The 18,800-nt window shown below is 41.2% G+C and overlaps 3 protein-coding genes across 4 annotated transcripts; 2 read left to right on the top strand and 1 right to left on the bottom strand.

The window, feature by feature from the left end:
* The first annotated feature begins 3,576 nt into the window (after positions 1-3,576).
* cxcr3.2 (chemokine (C-X-C motif) receptor 3, tandem duplicate 2) lies at positions 3,577-5,349 on the top strand. Its single transcript, XM_056443762.1, has 2 exons — positions 3,577-3,713; positions 4,140-5,349. Exons 1-2 carry the CDS (start codon positions 3,678-3,680, stop codon positions 5,235-5,237), a joined length of 1,134 nt encoding a protein of 377 aa, XP_056299737.1. The 5' UTR covers positions 3,577-3,677; the 3' UTR covers positions 5,238-5,349.
* A 3,083-nt stretch (positions 5,350-8,432) lies between these two features.
* On the top strand, positions 8,433-13,890 carry LOC130212664 (C-X-C chemokine receptor type 3-like). 2 transcript variants are annotated; one of them, XM_056443767.1, is made up of 3 exons: positions 8,433-8,483; positions 9,544-9,897; positions 10,184-13,890. In XM_056443767.1, exons 2-3 carry the CDS (start codon positions 9,547-9,549, stop codon positions 10,901-10,903), a joined length of 1,071 nt encoding a protein of 356 aa, XP_056299742.1. In that variant the 5' UTR covers positions 8,433-8,483; positions 9,544-9,546; the 3' UTR covers positions 10,904-13,890. The 2 variants fall into 2 exon arrangements, with proteins under 2 accessions (XP_056299742.1, XP_056299741.1); XM_056443766.1 differs by lacking the exon at positions 8,433-8,483 and adding an exon at positions 8,521-8,803.
* Positions 13,891-14,621: 731 nt separating this feature from the next.
* Positions 14,622-17,308, bottom strand: cxcr3.1 (chemokine (C-X-C motif) receptor 3, tandem duplicate 1). Its single transcript, XM_056443763.1, has 3 exons — positions 16,933-17,308; positions 15,444-15,812; positions 14,622-15,362 (listed from the first exon to the last, which is right to left on the bottom strand). The coding sequence occupies exons 2-3, from the start codon at positions 15,801-15,803 to the stop codon at positions 14,622-14,624; spliced, it is 1,101 nt and encodes a 366-aa protein (XP_056299738.1). The 5' UTR covers positions 15,804-15,812; positions 16,933-17,308.
* Between the last annotated feature and the right edge of the window lie 1,492 nt (positions 17,309-18,800).

Below are 18,800 nucleotides of genomic sequence, written 5' to 3'. Positions count from 1 at the left end.
GGATTAATCCACAGAAACCTGTGATTAATCTGATTAAAATGTTTAATCATTTCACAGCCCTATTATAAACATAATTTTAAACAGAGAACTTAATTCACAAGTAGGACCACTGTAAAAACTTGTCAAATAGATATTGTTTTCATATGCTTTAAATCTGTGATTGATGTTCACAGTAGATTGACACAATGCTGCCATCCCAAGCCCCAAATAGGTTTGGATTACTATTATTGGTGTTTTAGAAGAGGTTTATTCATAATAACTGAGTACTATAATTATAACAACTGACCCGAAGAAGAATTGATTTCAGCATATGGGATAGCATTCATTTATTTGTCTGTGAAAAACGTAATAATACATGTTTATGCATAGCGCATATAACATAAATACATACATATTCAAATATTAATCCTGAAAGCAATATTGAAACACTTGTTAAATGGGTTATTTTAAATTATAAGATAGAATTTACAAGTGGGATTAATGATGTGAGAAGAGATAATAGAAATGTGATAATAGAAAATGATATGCACCATCATTACTTGATTGTATCATGCCATCGCATTTAGGATAGAAATCCTAAATGCGAGATGCTAGAAAATGTATATGATTTACCTTTTCTTGTATCATTAAGGAACATTTCGTTGGAACTGTAATGTTTCTTTTGTTCTATTTAACTAATGAACTAACAGACACATTAAGCTCAAGCAGTGCCCCTAAGTAAGTTATAAAGGTGTGGCTTTAAATCTCATTTCAGTTTGTATTACCGGATCTGAGCAGCATGACGAATTATAATCTGATTACAAAATCACCTGCCAAGACAAGACAGAACAGAGTAACACATTGTTATGCCTCTCCGTGACTCATCCCCTGCATGTTATGCAGCTATGGAAGTGAATGTCCCACAGATATCTTACTTACAGTGTTGGACAGGTACAGGCACGTGCACAGATAGAGCCCTCGTGGTGCTCAAGCACCAGCCCTTTTGCCCTGGATGAGAAAAGTGCCCTTTCTGCTGGAGACACATTTTTTTCATTCTTCAGTATTTAAGAATAAAAGTTACTCTCTGTCATCAAGTCCCCCCAAATGTGTTTTAATATCCGACGGGGCATTTATTTGAGTTTTTGTGAGAATTTTGCCCCGACGTGTCTGAAAACATGACGTCACGACTGGTCCGTCGATTCCTAAAAAAAGAAACAAACAAAAACTCACGAAATCCGTGATTTCAAAGCCTTGCAGCTGTTTACTGATGTCATGTTTAATGAAGAGAGAGAGAGAGAGAAGAGAGAGCATCTTCTTTGTGTTGTATAAATGCCGTTTAGACAATTTCGAAAGTATTTTGAAAGTATGTGTATAAATGTCACGAGAATTCACAGCTAGAAAATAGCAGCTAGACTATTCTAACAATGCTAGCTCTCGGTGTCCTGCTATCCTTGTGCCTCATTGTTTTATGTGTTATCTCTTTGTTTGGTCTGTTCCAGTCTTACAGCGACCAATCTTGTAGAGCACGGACAAGACGGCTCAGCAAAAATAAATTTTAATTTACAGTAAAGTAACAACACAAGTGATTCAAACTATAGTTTCCAGTCTTCATCATTTTCAAAAACACATTTTCGCTGCTTCTGAATTTCCTCTTGGCTGTTGATGTCTATCAATATTGCTCATTTTGAAAATGAGGTCAGAGGGCAATACGGATCCGTATCAGACCGGCGAGGAGGGCAATACGTAGCTGGCATGACGACCCATGAGTCAATCAGAACGCTTGTACTGTTGTTGCCATATAATAATTCATCTTTATTCATAAAGAAAATGTAAGCTAGCTGTCTAATCCTGCCCAGAGGAAACGCAGGTCGAGGACAGCATCACTGGTGTATTGCTGCTAATGCTTCAACTCTGTCAGAATTTTCTTTTGGCATTGGGTGCCCTTTTTTTTGGTTTGAGCACCTGCCCCCCAAAATGTCTGTGCACGTGTCTGGACAGGTAGATTGGCAAAGTCAATAAATAGTTGCATTTGTCTGCCAAAGTAAGGTCAAAATAGGCTTTAGGTAATATAGAAACACTGTTTGTCCACCAGAGAGCGCTGAATAATGTGTACACTTCTATCTTCATCATCTTGGTACTACAATGAGTAACACTACTTTTAGAAAACATCCGTTACCCTGACACTCCTCCATGGGCTGATCCAATGACACACAAACTTTAACATTAATCTTCTGTGGCGTGTATTGCTCTGTTCATAGCACAAACAATTTGACAGAAGGAATCAAAACACCAGTGATGTTGCACAAAAATGAGATTTACCAGAAGACCCTTAGTCGAGACAAGTAACCGCAAGAGTGTTCAGTTCCTCACACATTTAGCTGTTTTTGAAAAGAATCATAAAGTAATACTGAAAGGGGACTTTACTCATTCTGTGCATCCTGTCTGTCTCTGGTCTAGTTTGTGGAAGTTATACCAAAGAAATGGCTCCGTGACACATTGCTGCATTTTCTCTCTCTCAACCAGCATTTGAGGGCTCCTGAGCTGAGTCTGCATGTGTTTAAAATGTCACTTCAACACTTCTTTTTGAAGTGAAAGACGAGTTGTAATGTGGAGACACTATACCGGTAGATTCACTGGAGGTGCTTGTTCGTATCAGGCATCTGCAGGAAGGTGTCCAAATGCTATCGGCAAGATTTTTTTTTTTTACTTGTAGCCTTAGAGAGCATGACAGAGTTTTAAATGTATTTAAAAATGTTCTGCGTCGTGCATTCTTTGCAGATATCAGCTTGTCCGAAGCATCTCCAATAAGCAAGTTCATGGTTTTATCAAACCTCTTTAGATTATCAAAGCACTACATTTTCAGTTGTGTTCTTTTTATTATCTAATCATATATGTATCCAGGATATCCTCTATCAGTCTATTTGTTTGCATCCTGTCTTCTGAACAAGATCTCAGACGGTAAGGAAACTAATTTGTGTGTTTCAACATTGATTGCATTATTAGAGCTTTGAAAAGGTGCTTTTCTGAATTTTAAAAAAATCATTCAAATCAAAACCAAAAACTAATGAAGATTCTTGAAACATTTAACATTTTCACATTTTCAATACTTCTATAAGTCTTCACCAAGTTATAAAAAAACAGTCTGTAGTGCCTTATATCTCAAAGCAAGCTGAACAATATAGTAGAAACTGTAATTTCTGCCTACTGAGCACTTTCACTTCTCCTCCATTTGTGGAGGATTGTTTTGTAAAATCAGTTCCTACTTCTTTTGGGTAAAACTCCCACATATTTTGGTCCCTTTCAACAGTAATAATTGTAAACATAACAACAACATAAATTTGATCTTCAGTATAGACTAAGTAGAAAATAGAATATGTTTCCATATTAAGTCCACTAATCATGCACTGTCTGTCTGACAGAGCTTTAAAGCTGCCTGCCATGTTTTAAAGATATACATCACCATTTCCCTTACGCAGTCTTCTATTCCTATCATATATATAAATATATATATATATGTTTGCCTCTTAAATGTGTGAGGATTCAGTTCCTGAAATTACAACTTCCTCTTTCTGATCCTCATCTGGATAAACGAGGATGGCAAAAAAAAAAGGGATGTTTACCCGTTCTGATTCTGAGTGTGTTTTCTTGACTGTTGGAGGGTTTCAGGTGGTCTGCAGCCTCCTCGTTTGCTAAAAAATATGGATAAAGTTCTTCCAACCACAGAAGATTACTGGGTAAGTGGACATGTTTCAAATGTTTCATGTGCATCATCGGTCATCAGTGGACACACCGTGTGAACTTAGCCTGTCTCTGTTTGCCCCTTAGATGTTATAACATGAGCAGGTAACCCATCGTATTCCTAGAAAAAATATTTTCAGATGAGTTACTCAGATGTTGTTCAGTATCTTGCACAAACGTCTATCTTTAAAGTTTCTTATGATAACATACCAAACCAGGTTTTATTTTGACATTTTGGGAATCTTATCATGATCTTTGTTTTCAAAAGCTGCCATCACTGAGGCCCAAGAAAATTAAAAGGACATGATTGAGACAATGTTTGGTTTCCGGATACCACAGTTTGTAAAATAGTGAAAACACACTTTTATCATGCATCTGTATTTGAGGAATTTGAGATGAGTCTTTTTCTCTCTTGTCAACAGGACTATGAATATGACAATTACACCTGGTCCCCTGACTCGAGCAAGACACAGGCCGCCCCATGCTATCAGGAGGACAGCTACAGTTTTGCCCAGAGGTACTCCCCTGTCGTCTACATTCTGGTGTTCCTCCTGGCTCTTGTGGGCAACGTGCTTGTACTGTGTGTGATCCGACGCTACCGAAACTCCCAGAGAGGTGGTCCCTGCACCTTCTCCCTGACTGACACCTTCCTCCTTCACCTGGCCATTTCTGACCTCCTGCTGGCCTTCACCCTACCCCTGTTTGCAGTGCAGTGGGCCCACCAGTGGGTGTTCGGCTTGGCTGTGTGCAAGATCTCCGGTGCCCTCTTCTCCTTGAACCGCTACAGCGGCATCCTTTTCCTGGCCTGCATCAGCTTTGACCGCTACCTGGCCATCGTCCACGCTGTCAGCTCTGGCTGGAAGCGCAACACCTGCCATGCCCAGATCGCGTGTGCCCTCATCTGGCTGTGCTGCCTGGGCCTGAGTGGAGTGGACATTGCCTTCAAACAGGTGGTGGAGGTGAATACTGTGGGCACTCAGAAGTCGCTCCTGTGCCATGTGTGGTTCACTGAGAACACCACCCAGTGGCAGGTGGGGCTGCAGCTGATCAGTGTGCTTCTGGGTTTTGGGCTCCCCTTATTGATCATGCTATACTGCTACATCCGCATCTTCAGGTCTCTCTGCAACGCCACTCGTCGCCAGAAGCGCAAGTCTCTCCGCCTCATTATCTCCTTAGTGTCTGTGTTTGTCGTCTGCTGGGCGCCGTACAACTGCTTCCAGCTGGCAGATAGTCTGAACAAGCTGGGCGTGGTGCCTGGAGGTTGCCATTTTGGCCATGTAATGGACATTGGGACTCTGATCACTGAAAGCTTGGGGCTGTCGCACTGCGCCCTGAACCCGTTGCTGTATGGCTTCGTGGGAGTGAAGTTCAGGAGGGAGCTTACCAGAATGTGCAAGGGGCTGCTGGGACAGAGAGGCATGCAGAGGGTGGAAGGATGGAGGGAGAGGAAGCTCAGGAGAAGCAACAAATCCTTCAGCTCTGCAGAAAGCGAGAACACCTCCTTCTCTGTCATGGGCTGAAACGAGAGACAGGAGGATTGAGGTGTGTATGTGTTCGTCAGACAACTAAGTGTATGTGTGTGTGTGTATATATATATATATAAATATAAATATATATATATATATATATGTGTGTGTGTATATATGTATATATTTATATATATATATATATGTGTGTGTATCTATATATGTGTGTTTATATATGTATATATATGTGTGTATATATATATATATGTGTGTGTATATATGTATATATATACATATTATATATATATATATATATATATATATATGAATATATACATGTGTACATATACGTGTGGGAAGTGTAATCTCTCCAGCGTGTCCTGGAAGACCCAGGACACGCTGGAGAGATTACATCTCCCGGCTGGCCTGGGAACGCCTCGGGATCCCCCAGAATGAGCTGGAAAGTGTTGCGGGCGAGAGGGAAGTCTGGGTCAACCTGCTGGGTCTGCTGCCCCCACGACCCGACCCCGGAATAAGCGGATGAGAATGGATGGATGGATGGATGGATATATATATATACAAATTCAGCTTAACTTTAAAATGTTCTCAGCAGGGAAAGTGAATGATTTCTTCCACTGGTGCTCTGATATCTGATTGTTTATATGGTGCAGCTTCCAACATGTAGCCTTATTATATTTTAAGTACAGAGTAAAACGAGAATTCACACCCCACGGTCATGTAACTTTTTTGTGAGAATGTGTACATTTGTTCTCTGTCCATAAGTCAAATCTTGTGAAACGTCTAGATTACTTCACAATCCTGGAAAAGCTTGTTCAGCAGTTGAGGTGTAGCTGATGTGTCAGTAGTCAGCCGTATAGCTCACATCCTTAAAATCAGAACACATTCTTACTAGATTCAACAATACGCCTGCAGAAAACAAGTTTTAAGTAATACAACTGTGAAAATAGTTACGTTTAGATTTCAAATGTATTGCCCCCCCCCCCCCCTCCTGATCTAAATACAGCTGGTCTCAACGTTCTGCTTCAAAACTCTTTAACAGTATAAATTACATCAAAGTCTATGATTTTTGTGATGTACAAAGATTTTTGTAATAAATATTTTTGAATAAAAAAAGTAACATGTTCTTATATGCATCAACATCTCAGGTTCTCTCTGTGCACGTTTACTGACCAACTTTCATTCAGCACAGTGTGCAGTTGCCAAGTGCATAGACAGGTATCCTGTTACTGCCAGTGGTGAATGTAATGTATTATAGTTAATCTGAGGTGCTTGTACTTTATTTGAGTATTGTTATGTTATGCAACTTTGCACTTCTCCACTATAGACAAAAGTTGTTCTTTTTACTCAACTACATTTGTCTGAAATAATACGAGTTATTTTTCAGATTACACATTTTCACATTATGTCCAAAAGGTCCAAAACAACTATAGTTCAATCTTTATCAATGTATTCTATAAATGCATGTATTAAGTGTATTATTAAATTGTATATTATATTTGTATGTAAAGGAAACATTTATGAATAAAGTAGAAGCCCGCTGTGCACCAACCGAAATAGCGAAGCCACGGACCAGAGTCGGCCTCCCGGGGGGGAGAGCGGGGCGACGGGAGTCTTGGCGGAGATACAGTCAGATTGTACACGCCGTGGTAATGGACGCGCCGAGCCGCGCTCGGAACTCACTAAAATTAATGTGGAATCGTGTGCTTTATGCCAAGACGTTGTCCAAATTTGCAGACAGACGAATTATAGCCGAATGTCGCTCTTCAACCGCTGGCTGTCGAGGTGGTGCCGTGGCTACGTAGACAACTGGAAGACTTTCGAGCGGCATTCATCCCGCGTTGGACGGAGCGTCTCATTTGAGGAGGTACACAATAACCTTATACAAGTTAACACAATTATTTCAGCAGTGCAACAAAATAGGTCTATTAAATGTGGTCTCCTAAATATTCGATCTCTGTCATCTAAAGCTGTACTGAATGATTTAATATCAGATAATCACATTGATTTATGACAGCCAATTCAATTTGTGATTCTGTACCGCCACCAGGTCCATATTCAACAGAATCCTCTTCTGTCAGACCACAACCTCATAACTTTTGAATTTATACTACGGTGTACTCCGTTAGTCAAACAGATTGATCATCTTGTTGACAGTGCTCAGACCCAAAAAACTGAAGCAAAGCGTCAAAGCTTTGAGCATATGGCGTCAACTAATCTCGAAGAATCCCGCTTAGAATTGGCGGCTCTATTAGATATTATCAATGTGTCTCTGCTAACAGGCCATTACCACACTCCTTCAAGGTGGGAAAACCCACAGCACCGAGGCGGCACTGACAACTCTGTAAAATTCAAGCATGTCTTAAAGACATAAAACATGGATGACGTCCTTAACCCACGTAAAGTGCACTAGCTGCTCTGCACTGGCTCCCAGTAAAGCTTGTTCGTACCATATTCCCCCTAGAGAGGCTCGCTCACTAAATGCGGGAGACACAGTCACCTGCTTAAGAGTAGACTTAAGACCTTCCTCTTGACAGAGCTTATAGTTAGGGCTGAATCAGGTTTTGATATGCTGCTAGGGCTATAGCTGCCGGGGACGTTTTTTTTCTCCCTAAGGATGATTTTCATCTCTCAATCACTTATAATGGAACTGCTCAAGTAAATTAGCCTGCAACTACCTAAACAATACCCTATGTAATTTTTTAGTTTTCATCCTTCTGTCAGATTTATTGATTTTTTACTTGAGTAAAACCATGATCCCACCAACACATCTGTGTCACGGTGATGTAAAAATACCATTGCAGAGTGTTTTCATCTTCATGGTATTCACTCAACCCGGTCCACCCTCGAGAGGTCGGAGCGGGCCTCGGGTTTCAACTCCAAGCGCAACAGCCCCCCCTCGTGGAAAGCGGCTGTGTGTGCGGCTCTTTGTGAGACGCATTGTTTGACTGGACCAGTCGCGTCAAGTCAGGCACGGAAAGCGGACATGCGGAAGCTGGGTCATTTGACGTTCAGAATAAAACACCTTAACCCCACGATAATGGCGTAGACCGTACGAAATGTGCCATTTTGTATCCACGAATGAGCCACTCACTTAACACAAGCGCACGTTGCACCAATCAATCTCTTCATTTTGGATTTGTATTAGTTGACGCTGCGGTGATTTCCAACACGCGTTTTATTTTGAAAAACAAATTAATCGAGCGCCTCGACTGAATCGTGTCTATTCGGCTGAGATTGATTACCCACAACAATCTGCTGAGAAACGCAACTAAAGCGCACGTAAGTTCATTCTGTGCGTGTGATTCAGGCCGTAAGATCCCTGTTTGTTACGCAGAGGGCATCCGAGTTGGCAAACAGCGGTCGAAGCGCAGCTTTTCTCATCGCCTGCTTTGGTTTCTCTCGTGGTGTTGTCACCGCGGATTCACCAGCAGCCCATTTACACACGCGATTCCAAATCCAATTCGTATTTGAGTGATTGTTACAGTTCACGCTCAACCCCGGAGAGATATTGGGTTCGTTTGCCCGCTGGACGTGACGGACGACAGCTGCAAGTCTCCAACAACTGCAGCAGTAAACTTGTCCAAAGCCGATGACCCCCGGTGTGCAGAGTTTGTCCTTTTTTAGTCTCGTCCGTCCACTGCGCGCTACGAGGGGATATCCCTCCAAATCTTCAGCTGAAGCGTTTATGTATCCTCTCTGCGCATAACATGCAATTACAGTGTTCTGTCTCATAACCAGGAAGTACATGTTGACGTGTAGAGTATTTATGTTAACTGGAGACGTTATACACACTTTCAGTTGTAGCCAATATTGCAGTTCTGATATTGAACAATTGCTACAAAAACAACAACTTTTTTTATTTTCTGTTTCGAAATGTATCTTTGTTGTGGGTACTTTGTGTCTACGCGCTGGTTTCTTGAAACGTATCTTAGCCTATACCAGTATTTCTGGTTTCGTGGCAAACGTGTTTGCATATTTAACTTGATCCCAAATGAAAGCAGAGTGACTGTAGCACACAGCCACTGAGCACACACTAGCTTCATAGCGCGCGCACGTGTGTGTGTTTGCGTGCGCATGTCGAGGGGGGAACTGTGCTTTCCGTTCAAACCAACTATGCTGTTGCCTCATATCGTGACATCGCACCATGTGAGTTATGAGTAGGCTTGAGGCTTGTCAAAAGAACCCCAGCTGGACTTCCCTTGGGGGGATTTTTAGGACTCAACTCTCTCACACACACACGCAGAGAGGAGGAGAAGCTGGTGGTTTCGACATCCGTCATATAAGACACTGCAGCATTTTCGGTTTCTCTCTTATACTTTCAACCTTTTTGCCTCCCCAGTAGATGAACATGGATGTGGATCTCGATGGATTATTTAGCCATAATGGCACCTATAACTACGAGGACGACTATGAGTATAACGAGGACATCGCCCCAGGAGCCGGTAAAGCAGTGTGGGCCCCGGTTCTGTACTCGATGGTGCTGGTTGTAGGACTGCTTGGAAACGGACTACTCCTGGCCATTCTGGCTCAGAAGAGGCGATCCTGGAGCATAGCGGACACCTTCATCCTCCACCTGAGCGTCGCGGACATCCTGCTGCTGGTGACGCTGCCCTTCTGGGCCGCACAGGCGGCTCGACCGAGTGGATGGTGCTTCGGGGATTTTCTATGCAAGATCAGCGGAGCTGTATTTAATGTGAGTACCAAGCAGTGTGTCCCACAGGCAGCGGGAGATCTTTTCAGTGAAGCTGTGAGAACATTGTGATTGGCTCTAGACCAATTGTTTCCCTCTCAAGCCGACCAGGGTCATTGTGCTTGACACTGTTATTAAGCAAGTTCACATCCGCATTTCTCCCAGCATTCAAGTGTTTCTGGGAAGAGGCAAGAGGAGGGGATCAGACTCGGGGAGAAGTGAAAGTTGGCTGGAGGTTTGCATATTACATTCTATCACAGCTCAAATGTTCCTATTTTTCTTCCTATAGATCAACTTCTACTGTGGCATCTTTCTGCTGGTTGTGATCAGTCTGGATCGCTACCTGTCCATCGTGCACGCCACCCAGCGGTTCTCCCTGAAAAAGCCCAGGTTAGCTCATATCAGCTTCCTGTCGGTCTGGATCTTCTCCCTGCTTCTCAGCATCCCTGACTGTGCTTTCCTGGTGGCGAGGAGAGATCCGGCCCAAGCCAAAACCCTGTGCGATCACAGCTTCTCCCAGGCAGTAATCGGTTGGAGGCTGGTGTCACGCGTTCTCCACCTCACGCTGGGCTTCCTGCTGCCTGCAGCCGCCCTGGTCGTCTGCTGCTCCTGTGTCCTCCAGAAGCAGAGGACAGTCACCCTCATCATGCCCCTGGTTGGGCTCTTCTTACTCTGCTGGGTGCCATACAACATTACACTCATTGTGGACACCTTCAGAAGCTGCTCGAAGGAGCCTGATGAGACAGAAAGTTGCCTAAAAGCAGCTCTGACGTTCACATGGGCTTTGGGCTGCATGCACGCCTGCCTCAGGCCTCTGCTCTATTTCGGCCGATGTAAAAACTTTAGGAAACAGACACTGGCCATGTTTAGGTGTGCTAAAGTTGAATCTCAGAGTTCGCTGTGGGGCTTGGGTGTTGGCGAGGAGGCCCTGCCTGACCAGAATGCCGAAGGGGAAGCTTTGAAACAGATGGAAAGTGAAGGTCACCAGGTGCAGTCAACTCAGTGTTGAATAATGGACACAAATTCCCTGTTGTGACTCAGAAGTGATCATGATGATGCTCCGCCCCTGAGGGGAATTTAGTGTGAAATTGTGTCATGGGTGTAAGGGATGGATGACCTTATGATGAGATAAGGATGAGAAAGAGATATTTCAAAAATATGACTCTTAGAATGTGCACGTCAATGCAAAGGTCACCCTACCACGCTATGGCGACATGCATTTTTATTTTGAAATCACTGTTGCACAATTTTAGCTTGTTACCTTCAATCATGATTTTTTTTCTTGAATTGTTAATATCTTTTTTTACAGGGTATTATTATTGTTATTATTATTTGATATAGGAAAAAATGTATCAGTGAACAGTTTTTAAGCTGTTAAACATTCATCATAATGCTACGGTGTCATATATATATATATATATATATATATATATATATATGCCATAACGGTTTAAATTCTTGGAAAGGAATATGGTAATTAAACATTTTTAAAGGATGATTATTAAGTCAGTGTTATTTTTGATCCTTCATTAAGCGGAGCGAAAGAGTTTATTACATTTAATCTGATGACAAATGATTCACTTCTGATGTCATGATGTTATTTCCAGGAAGTAACGACTGTGGATTTCACGATTGTGTCTGACCAGTGAGGGAATTTCCCAGCGGCGAATCCCACAGATCCACACATTATTTGCTTTTGACTTCTTTGTTGCAACATGGGTGAGTGTGCTGTAGGACAGCCGATGACACAAACAGGTGGTGATGTCATCAGTCAGGTGATAGAAGAGGAGCTGGAGGAGGGGAAGAAAGATCTTAATACCACAGCCTTTTCATAGCTCTCGGTTTCCTCTCATCTAAAGTCTTGAGAACAGTGGCGTGCTTTATGCGTAAGTGCGGTTGACTGGAAACCAGCTGTAGGTGGTAAATGGAGAGAAGAAGAGGAGTTGGAGAAGAAAAGATCTTATTTTAGAGCTCATGGTGCACGTTGTGTTGAGCACTACATTTGTGGTTTCACCTTGTTGTTGGTCAGGTTGTTGTCTACTGGGCAAGTTAATATTAACATATGTGACCTTAAATAAAGTGGTGTGCTTTTAGAAACTGTAAAATAAGTTCACACAAGACAAGAAACACCTTCCCTCCTCTCAGGAAACATATTCTTCCCACTTCCTCTTCCTAATGGTATTTCAGTTTGTCAAGAGCCAAAGCCTGAAAAATATGGTTCAATGTGAGACATGTCAATTTCATAATATGACAGCAGCGGCACGTCAAGTGTATAGCATTGCTGCTTATAATTGGTTCTGAGTATTGCCTCAGATTGAAGTGTTATTTCCTGTGTCAGCCCGAGCTTCTCACCGAACTGAGAGACACACAGCTTATCGGGGCTTTTCTTAAATGAGAAACAAACCTGTTAGAATTACAAACACAAACTGTGTTGCACCGTCCACAGGAAAGGGAGTTGAGTCCACCTAAAATGCAAGACTTTTATTCATTTCAGTTTACAAGTTAAAAAGGCATTGAGCATCGTAGCTCGATGACTGAAAGCAAGACCAATGTGTGTGTTGACCACACACCATATCGGATGTGTTTGAATGAAGCTGTTCTCTCTTAAAGACTGTAGAAGAGTTCATGACCCCTTCTCTGTATTATACCACAGATACTGTCGTGGCCATTTGTCCAATGAATCAAAAACAAACATAAATCCTATTGCCACTGACACACCATGGGTTTGTGGTTTACGCAGCCATAAGAAAGCATTGTCCATTCAGGAATACGTTTTCTGATTATTTGTTCAACTAAACAAAACAAGCAAAAAAACAAAAGAACCGGTGCATGCTGGTCCTTTACCTGCCTACTCCTACATATAACCACAGGTGCCCACAGTGTTACCCAATTAACGAACAAATGAACAACCAAAAGACTAAATATATCTAGACAACAACAACAACAAAGAATTAAACTAAACTATAAACTATCACAAGAAAAAGCTATTCTGATATATCAAAACATCTAACCTAAATAAGCAAACAACCTGAATGATTCAACAATACTACTTGTCAATAAAATAACGAAATACTAATATCAAATAATTAGTTCCAACAGACACATTGGTGTTGCTTAAATCAAACTTCTGCAAGTTTAAGGGCTGATCTATTTTTAACCCCCGTGCCACCAACCTGCTGTTGGGAAATGTTTGTAAATTGTGAATAAGCCGTTCTGCGATGCCGTCGTCTGGCACAAGTGACAGCATTACTCTGTGCTCTCTGCTCATCCACTACCTGTTTTCTTTTGAGGATGTGCGGTGGCTTTAATTTCCTGTCAAAAAGATGTACAAGATTTCCACTGAAATCCCGACGTGGTGTTTTGCAGTAAACTTGTTCTTCATGCATGTATTCTCTGTAGCCACCTGATGCTAACTATAAGCATAGAGAACATGATGAGAGAAGTTGAAGAATACATTAGAATATCTTGAATGCTCAACACACACAGAATGAACAGAGTATATAAAGGGCCGTTGCACAATCTAACTTCTCCTAAAGTTTAAATTATATTCACATCATTTATTACACAGTATGCCGTATTTACTTGACTGATTTTTATAATTTCTTTACCAGCTGTAATGGAAAAATGTCAAAACATCTGTGTCTGTTAATGACCTCTCAAGATTACAATTTAGGAAACTGACAAGAGTTTTAAGGGAATAAGCGCATGTGTGTTTGTATTGTATTTTTGACGAGACACCAACCAAACGTATACATGTTCTAGGTATTAAAAAATATATATTATTCATTCATGTGTGTCTGTTTAATTTAATTTCTGTAAATCTTGTGAGATTTAGTCATGAGAAATCTCATAATTGACCTGAAATGTGTATTGTGGGGCTTGTTGCTGTAATGTAATGTTGAAAACAAACTGGTTTATAATTCAAACAATATCATTTTATTCTGTATTTGAACAATCAATGTACAAAATTAAAATACAACATGCAGTAACCTATAATTGTGGTGTCAAATACATTTCAAAGCAGGACACAACCTTCGTAATAATACTCACTGAAGTATTCTGTACATGTTATGTTGCAATGCAGCCTTAGTCAGAAAAGGGAAATTACTACTTCTAATAAAAGAAAGATAGATCCGCTTCCTACAAATACAGATGTCTCATAAAGAAAACACTACAGGGCACTAAAAGAAAGCCTCGCGAGTTACCAGTTAAACCACACAGGACATTAACAAAAGCATTGTTCAAGCATGTCACTTATGACATACATATTACATCATTTCCAGGTTCAGACTTGTATTTTGGATTCATACCCGGAACACTTAAGCACATAAACATGCTTTAATGAGAAAAAAACATTCATTTGTCATACTGTACCTATATTTACCCGTTTAAGCATGTTTAACAACAGAATTGTCCCCATGTTTACTTCCTGTCGGCTGTTGTCACACACTGACACCGGAAATAAACTGGGACATATTTCGAAGGTTTACGCTTACGATCTATATATTGTAAAACTAAAACCCGGATTTCTCGTTTAAAGCCACCGTTTCTGAATCGAGGTGTGTGTTTATCTCCGTGGATTAAACTTTTTGATACTTTTACATCACTTTGAACTGCTTTATAATAATGAAAAAAACACTTTAAAAAAAATTATTACTTCATGTAATTTTGTCAGCTTTGTAATTGTTTTTATTAAATGTGCTTGTTAATGCATTTGTCTCTCTCTTTTAAATAGCAAGGGAGTTGGAGGTATCAGCAGAATCCGACCAAATGGAGCTTCTCCTGCTGGTACCAACAGATTGCAGTTTGGCACTTGTCTTCAGCTTGCAGCCCAGAGACCTCAGGATGTCCAGGAGCTGACGGCGGAACTTCACACCAACAAAGGCATACAGGATGGGATTGAGGCTGCAGTGGAGGTAGCCCACGGAGGAGGTGATTATCTTGGCTGTTTCAAGGGACGTTCTGACTCTACAGGCCTCACCGCTATGGCCGGAATGAAGTGTGTCCACCATGAGTGTGATGTTGTATGGCGTCCAGCAGAGAAAGAAAACTGCCACTACTGCCACGATGACCCTGAACGCTTTCTGCTTTTGGAGGCCCTGGGAGCCGCACCGCAGCCGGCGCAGGATGCAGGAGTAGCAGAAGATCAGGATGACTGAAGGCAGCAGGAAGCCCACGATGTGGAAGAGCAGGCGGGATGCCAGTCGCAAGTCACCTACTGCCACAGAGGCAAACTTGAGGTAGTTGCGTACACACTGCGTTTGATTGTTGAGTCTGTCGTCCTCCACAGCATCCAAAAAGATCCAGTCAGGGATAGAAAGGAGCAGGGAGAAGAGCCACACTGCCAAGCAGCTGACATGAACGACCCAGGGCTTCCTGCGGGAGTACATCTGGGTAGCGTGGACGATGGACAGGTAGCGGTCCAGACTGATGCAGGCCAGCAGAAAGATCCCACAGTAGAAGTTAATCTGAGGGTACGAAGAAATTAGACACAAGTGAAAACTGTAGTGCAGGTTTGAGTGCATCTTTTCCTGTTGCACACCTCTTACCGTAAAAACAGCTCCGGTGATCTTGCAAAGAGGAGTGCCGAAGGTCCATCCGTGAACGGACTGTGCAGCCCAGAGGGGCAGAGTCACCAGCAGTAGGACATCTGCCACACCAAGGTGGAGGATGAAGGTGTCCGTCACACTCCAGGTCCTCCTGCTCTGAGCCAGAACTCCCAGCAGCACTCCATTCCCCAGGATGCCCACAACAAACGCCACAGAGTACAGAGCTGGGATGAACACCGCCTCAAAAGGCCCCCCCTCGTTGGGGTCGCACATGTCCTTGATTCCATCATCAGTGGAATTGTCCTCTAATTCCCAAAGGTGGTCATTGAGGCTGTCTCCGTCCATGACAAACATGCCCATCAGGGAACTCTGCACAAAAAGAAGAACAAATCGGTTTGTTAATTCGATTTGAGCCTTTTACGATTTGACCACCCAGTGGTGCTGTTTACACAGTTATCCATCCCTCTATTGTCTGTATCAGACCACATAAGAGCAAGATAACAATCCAACACACAAACACACACACACACACACACACACACACACACACACACACCAATGAATGATGTCAAACAAAAGAGGATAATTCACCATATGCATTTCGAGCAATGGATTTCGGTCTTTGAGGAACTAGTTTGTGATCTGTCCATTAGACATAAACCTAAACGTGAGAGAACATTTTGACAACAAATTTAAATTTATAGAATCCTAATTCAAAATGTGAAAGACAGAATTATTTGTTGTTTATTTAGGCATTGTTACAACTCTCACAGCTGTATTCTGGGCAAGTTGTATCTGTGCTAACAACTTTTTGGAGTGCATTGGAGCAAGAAAGCAACTGCTCTTGTTGCCTTTCTTGTTCAATGTAAGCACCGTATCTTTTCTAGACCAGGATGTAACAATACCAAGTTTTGTGAGGTTTTATAAAATCATACCTGAATAACGTGGACATAAGCATGAACCAAAATTTTGAAATACAAATACCTGTGTGGATGAAAAGTGCAATAGAAAGAAAGAAAAAAATATTTAAGAAAAAAAATAACATCCAAGTGAGACACAGGAGTATAGAATAAATAAATAAATGTAATCATAATTGTACTTTAATCACAGTCCTAATTAGCATCTGTAATTTATTATTATATTATGTGGTCATGATGCATGAATCAAATGCTGTAACTTTATACTGAATGGCACCGTAACGTCAATGGCACATTGTCGCTCTACAAACCACACCACAGTCTGACATACCGCTGTCTACTCTGAACTAAAGTTGTGAGAACAAACTGCTCAGAGGCAAAGATATACTGGACATACGATTCAACTCATGTTCATCAGTAATTAGTTCAATTAGGCGAGTATCACATTTACGTAACAGGTGATAATTACAAAAGCATTTGAAATGCATTAATCAAATAAGAAATATGAATATGTAATTTATTAAAATATTCTCGGAACATACAATGTAAAATCAGGCTAGGCAAGAACTTACCAAATTGTAATCTTTTGGTATTGTATTCTCGTCAGTTCATTGGGGCAGACAGCAGAAATGATGTGTCCACGAAAGAGCAGCGTACATATATAGAGGCTCCACGGGGTAAGCCCAGAGATAAGAGCTGCCCCTCATCATGTATGACACCGTAAAGCATAGAGGAGAAACAAAACCATGCAGAGGGGTTCATGCTTTTAGGGGAAATGTTATTGGTGATTAAAATCATTGTGATTCCAATCACACTTTTATTAGTTTGTATAATCTCTTTAAAGAAACGTTGAAAATTAAGTTTGTACTCGTGATTCAAGTTTTATGTTATTTATGTTATTGAAAATGAGTGAAATGGATACAGATGTCAACAAATAAAGAAACAGAGTGTTCACATGTAAAGTCTGTCTCGGACTTCCATCAGTAAATGCATCAGACATGGTATATTTAATTAACTGCGTCAATTCGGTCAAGGTAGCAGAACCTGCTTCGCTGAGGGACTTTAGTCCAATGTGAAACATGAACATAAACACAGGTGACCTGGTAGACGCATGTTCATAGAATGTAGTGGCCATTCAGTTGAGATGTTAAAGCCATTTAATTACATTTCTGAACTGCACATTTGGATGAGATAACTTTAATTTGATTTGTCATCTTTTCATAATGATGACAACAAAAGAGACACAAGGAAGGTCACAGCAGACAGTATATGAAACTGCCACTACAGTAGTCACTCCGAAACTAGACATATTCAAAGTAGATGTTAGTGGACAACAGGAACCTGTTCAGCCAAGTTAAATGCCAATTATATGTTTTTAAGCAATTCATAAATACAAGGATGATCATACTGTAATTATGCACCTAAAAACAAGACCATTCAAATCGACAATACACATGCTTAAACCTTTAAAAACATCTGTGCCATTGTATAAAATACAGATTGGAGTACTTAAATGTAGCTTTGATCTAATGTTGCATTTCCAGAGACAACTGAAATGAGTATCCAGTGGTCATTATGTCCACCATTATTAACATACCAATGTACTGAAACAACGGAGGTTTATTCTGTTTCAGTACATATATGTACTGGAACAGCATGGACTGACATACAACCCAGCAGCATGTCACACCTTTTGTAAAATAAAGTTGTTCATAGACTTCACTGTCTGATCTGAACAAATGTAAAATAAGAACAAAACATAACAAATATACTTCCTTAATGTGTGTATCATGTTGAGTTTCAAACTTCTAGTCCTATTGAGCTTTGTTTTTTGCTGTCAGGATGTCAGGATGTGCTGCAACGTGTCGGCCCAGACGACGAAGAAGAAGCTCTCAAGTTTGTAATCACATGTTCAGGAAGTATTTGCTCGTTTGTTAGACCGCAGAGTGCGGTGACTGTCAAAATAATACCGTATTGCACCTTCAATGGCCTTGTGATACTATTTATGTGACACATATCAGTTTAAGATCTTGTTAGAAATCTTTTTCACTTGCAATATCGTAGGAGCAGTTGTCTCCAAAACCTCAGCTTATCTCAACTTTAGTTTTTGGTCATCGGCATGCAAACAAGACACCTGCAGCAGCCCTGGGTTTAAGGTCTGTTTCCCCTTACCCATGTTGAAAAGGCTCAGGGCTTTTTCCTGTTTGTTTCACACCTTTTCATTCCTCTTTGGTTCTGCAGGGCGTATGCAGTTCTTGCAGTGAGAGTCTGACTGATGGGTCTTTTACTGGCCACAACAAAGAGACAAACATTGCTGGAAACTAATTGAATTGTGATTTACACCGATTTTACATAGTATAGATACAGCATGCACACTTAATGTTTGACTGTAAAGTTGAGCTGTGAAATCCAATATGAAGGACTTGTCGGGTTAAATCAT

The sequence above is a fragment of the Pseudoliparis swirei genome, chromosome 22 (assembly GCF_029220125.1).
Source record: "Pseudoliparis swirei isolate HS2019 ecotype Mariana Trench chromosome 22, NWPU_hadal_v1, whole genome shotgun sequence".
NCBI classification, from domain to species: domain Eukaryota; kingdom Metazoa; phylum Chordata; class Actinopteri; order Perciformes; family Liparidae; genus Pseudoliparis; species Pseudoliparis swirei.
The sequence above is the reverse complement of the archived record's forward strand: the minus strand, read 5'-3'. Positions and strand labels throughout refer to the sequence as shown.

What these genes read in the sequence shown, in the direction of transcription:
- cxcr3.2 (XM_056443762.1), top strand. Translation starts at nt 3,678, where the DNA reads ATGGATAAAGTTCTTCCAACCACAGAAGATTACTGG. An exon ending in CAACCACAGAAGATTACTGG is followed by an intron (nt 3,714 to 4,139) that starts GTAAGTGGACAT and finishes TCTTGTCAACAG; the next exon opens with GACTATGAATATGACAATTA.
- cxcr3.1 (XM_056443763.1), bottom strand. Translation starts at nt 15,803, where the DNA reads ATGGGCATGTTTGTCATGGACGGAGACAGCCTCAATGACCACCTTTGG. An exon ending in TCACCGGAGCTGTTTTTACG is followed by an intron (nt 15,363 to 15,443) that starts GTAAGAGGTGTG and finishes TCGTACCCTCAG; the next exon opens with ATTAACTTCTACTGTGGGAT.
- LOC130212664 (XM_056443767.1), top strand. Translation starts at nt 9,547, where the DNA reads ATGAACATGGATGTGGATCTCGATGGATTATTTAGCCATAATGGCACC. An exon ending in TCAGCGGAGCTGTATTTAAT is followed by an intron (nt 9,898 to 10,183) that starts GTGAGTACCAAG and finishes TTCTTCCTATAG; the next exon opens with ATCAACTTCTACTGTGGCAT.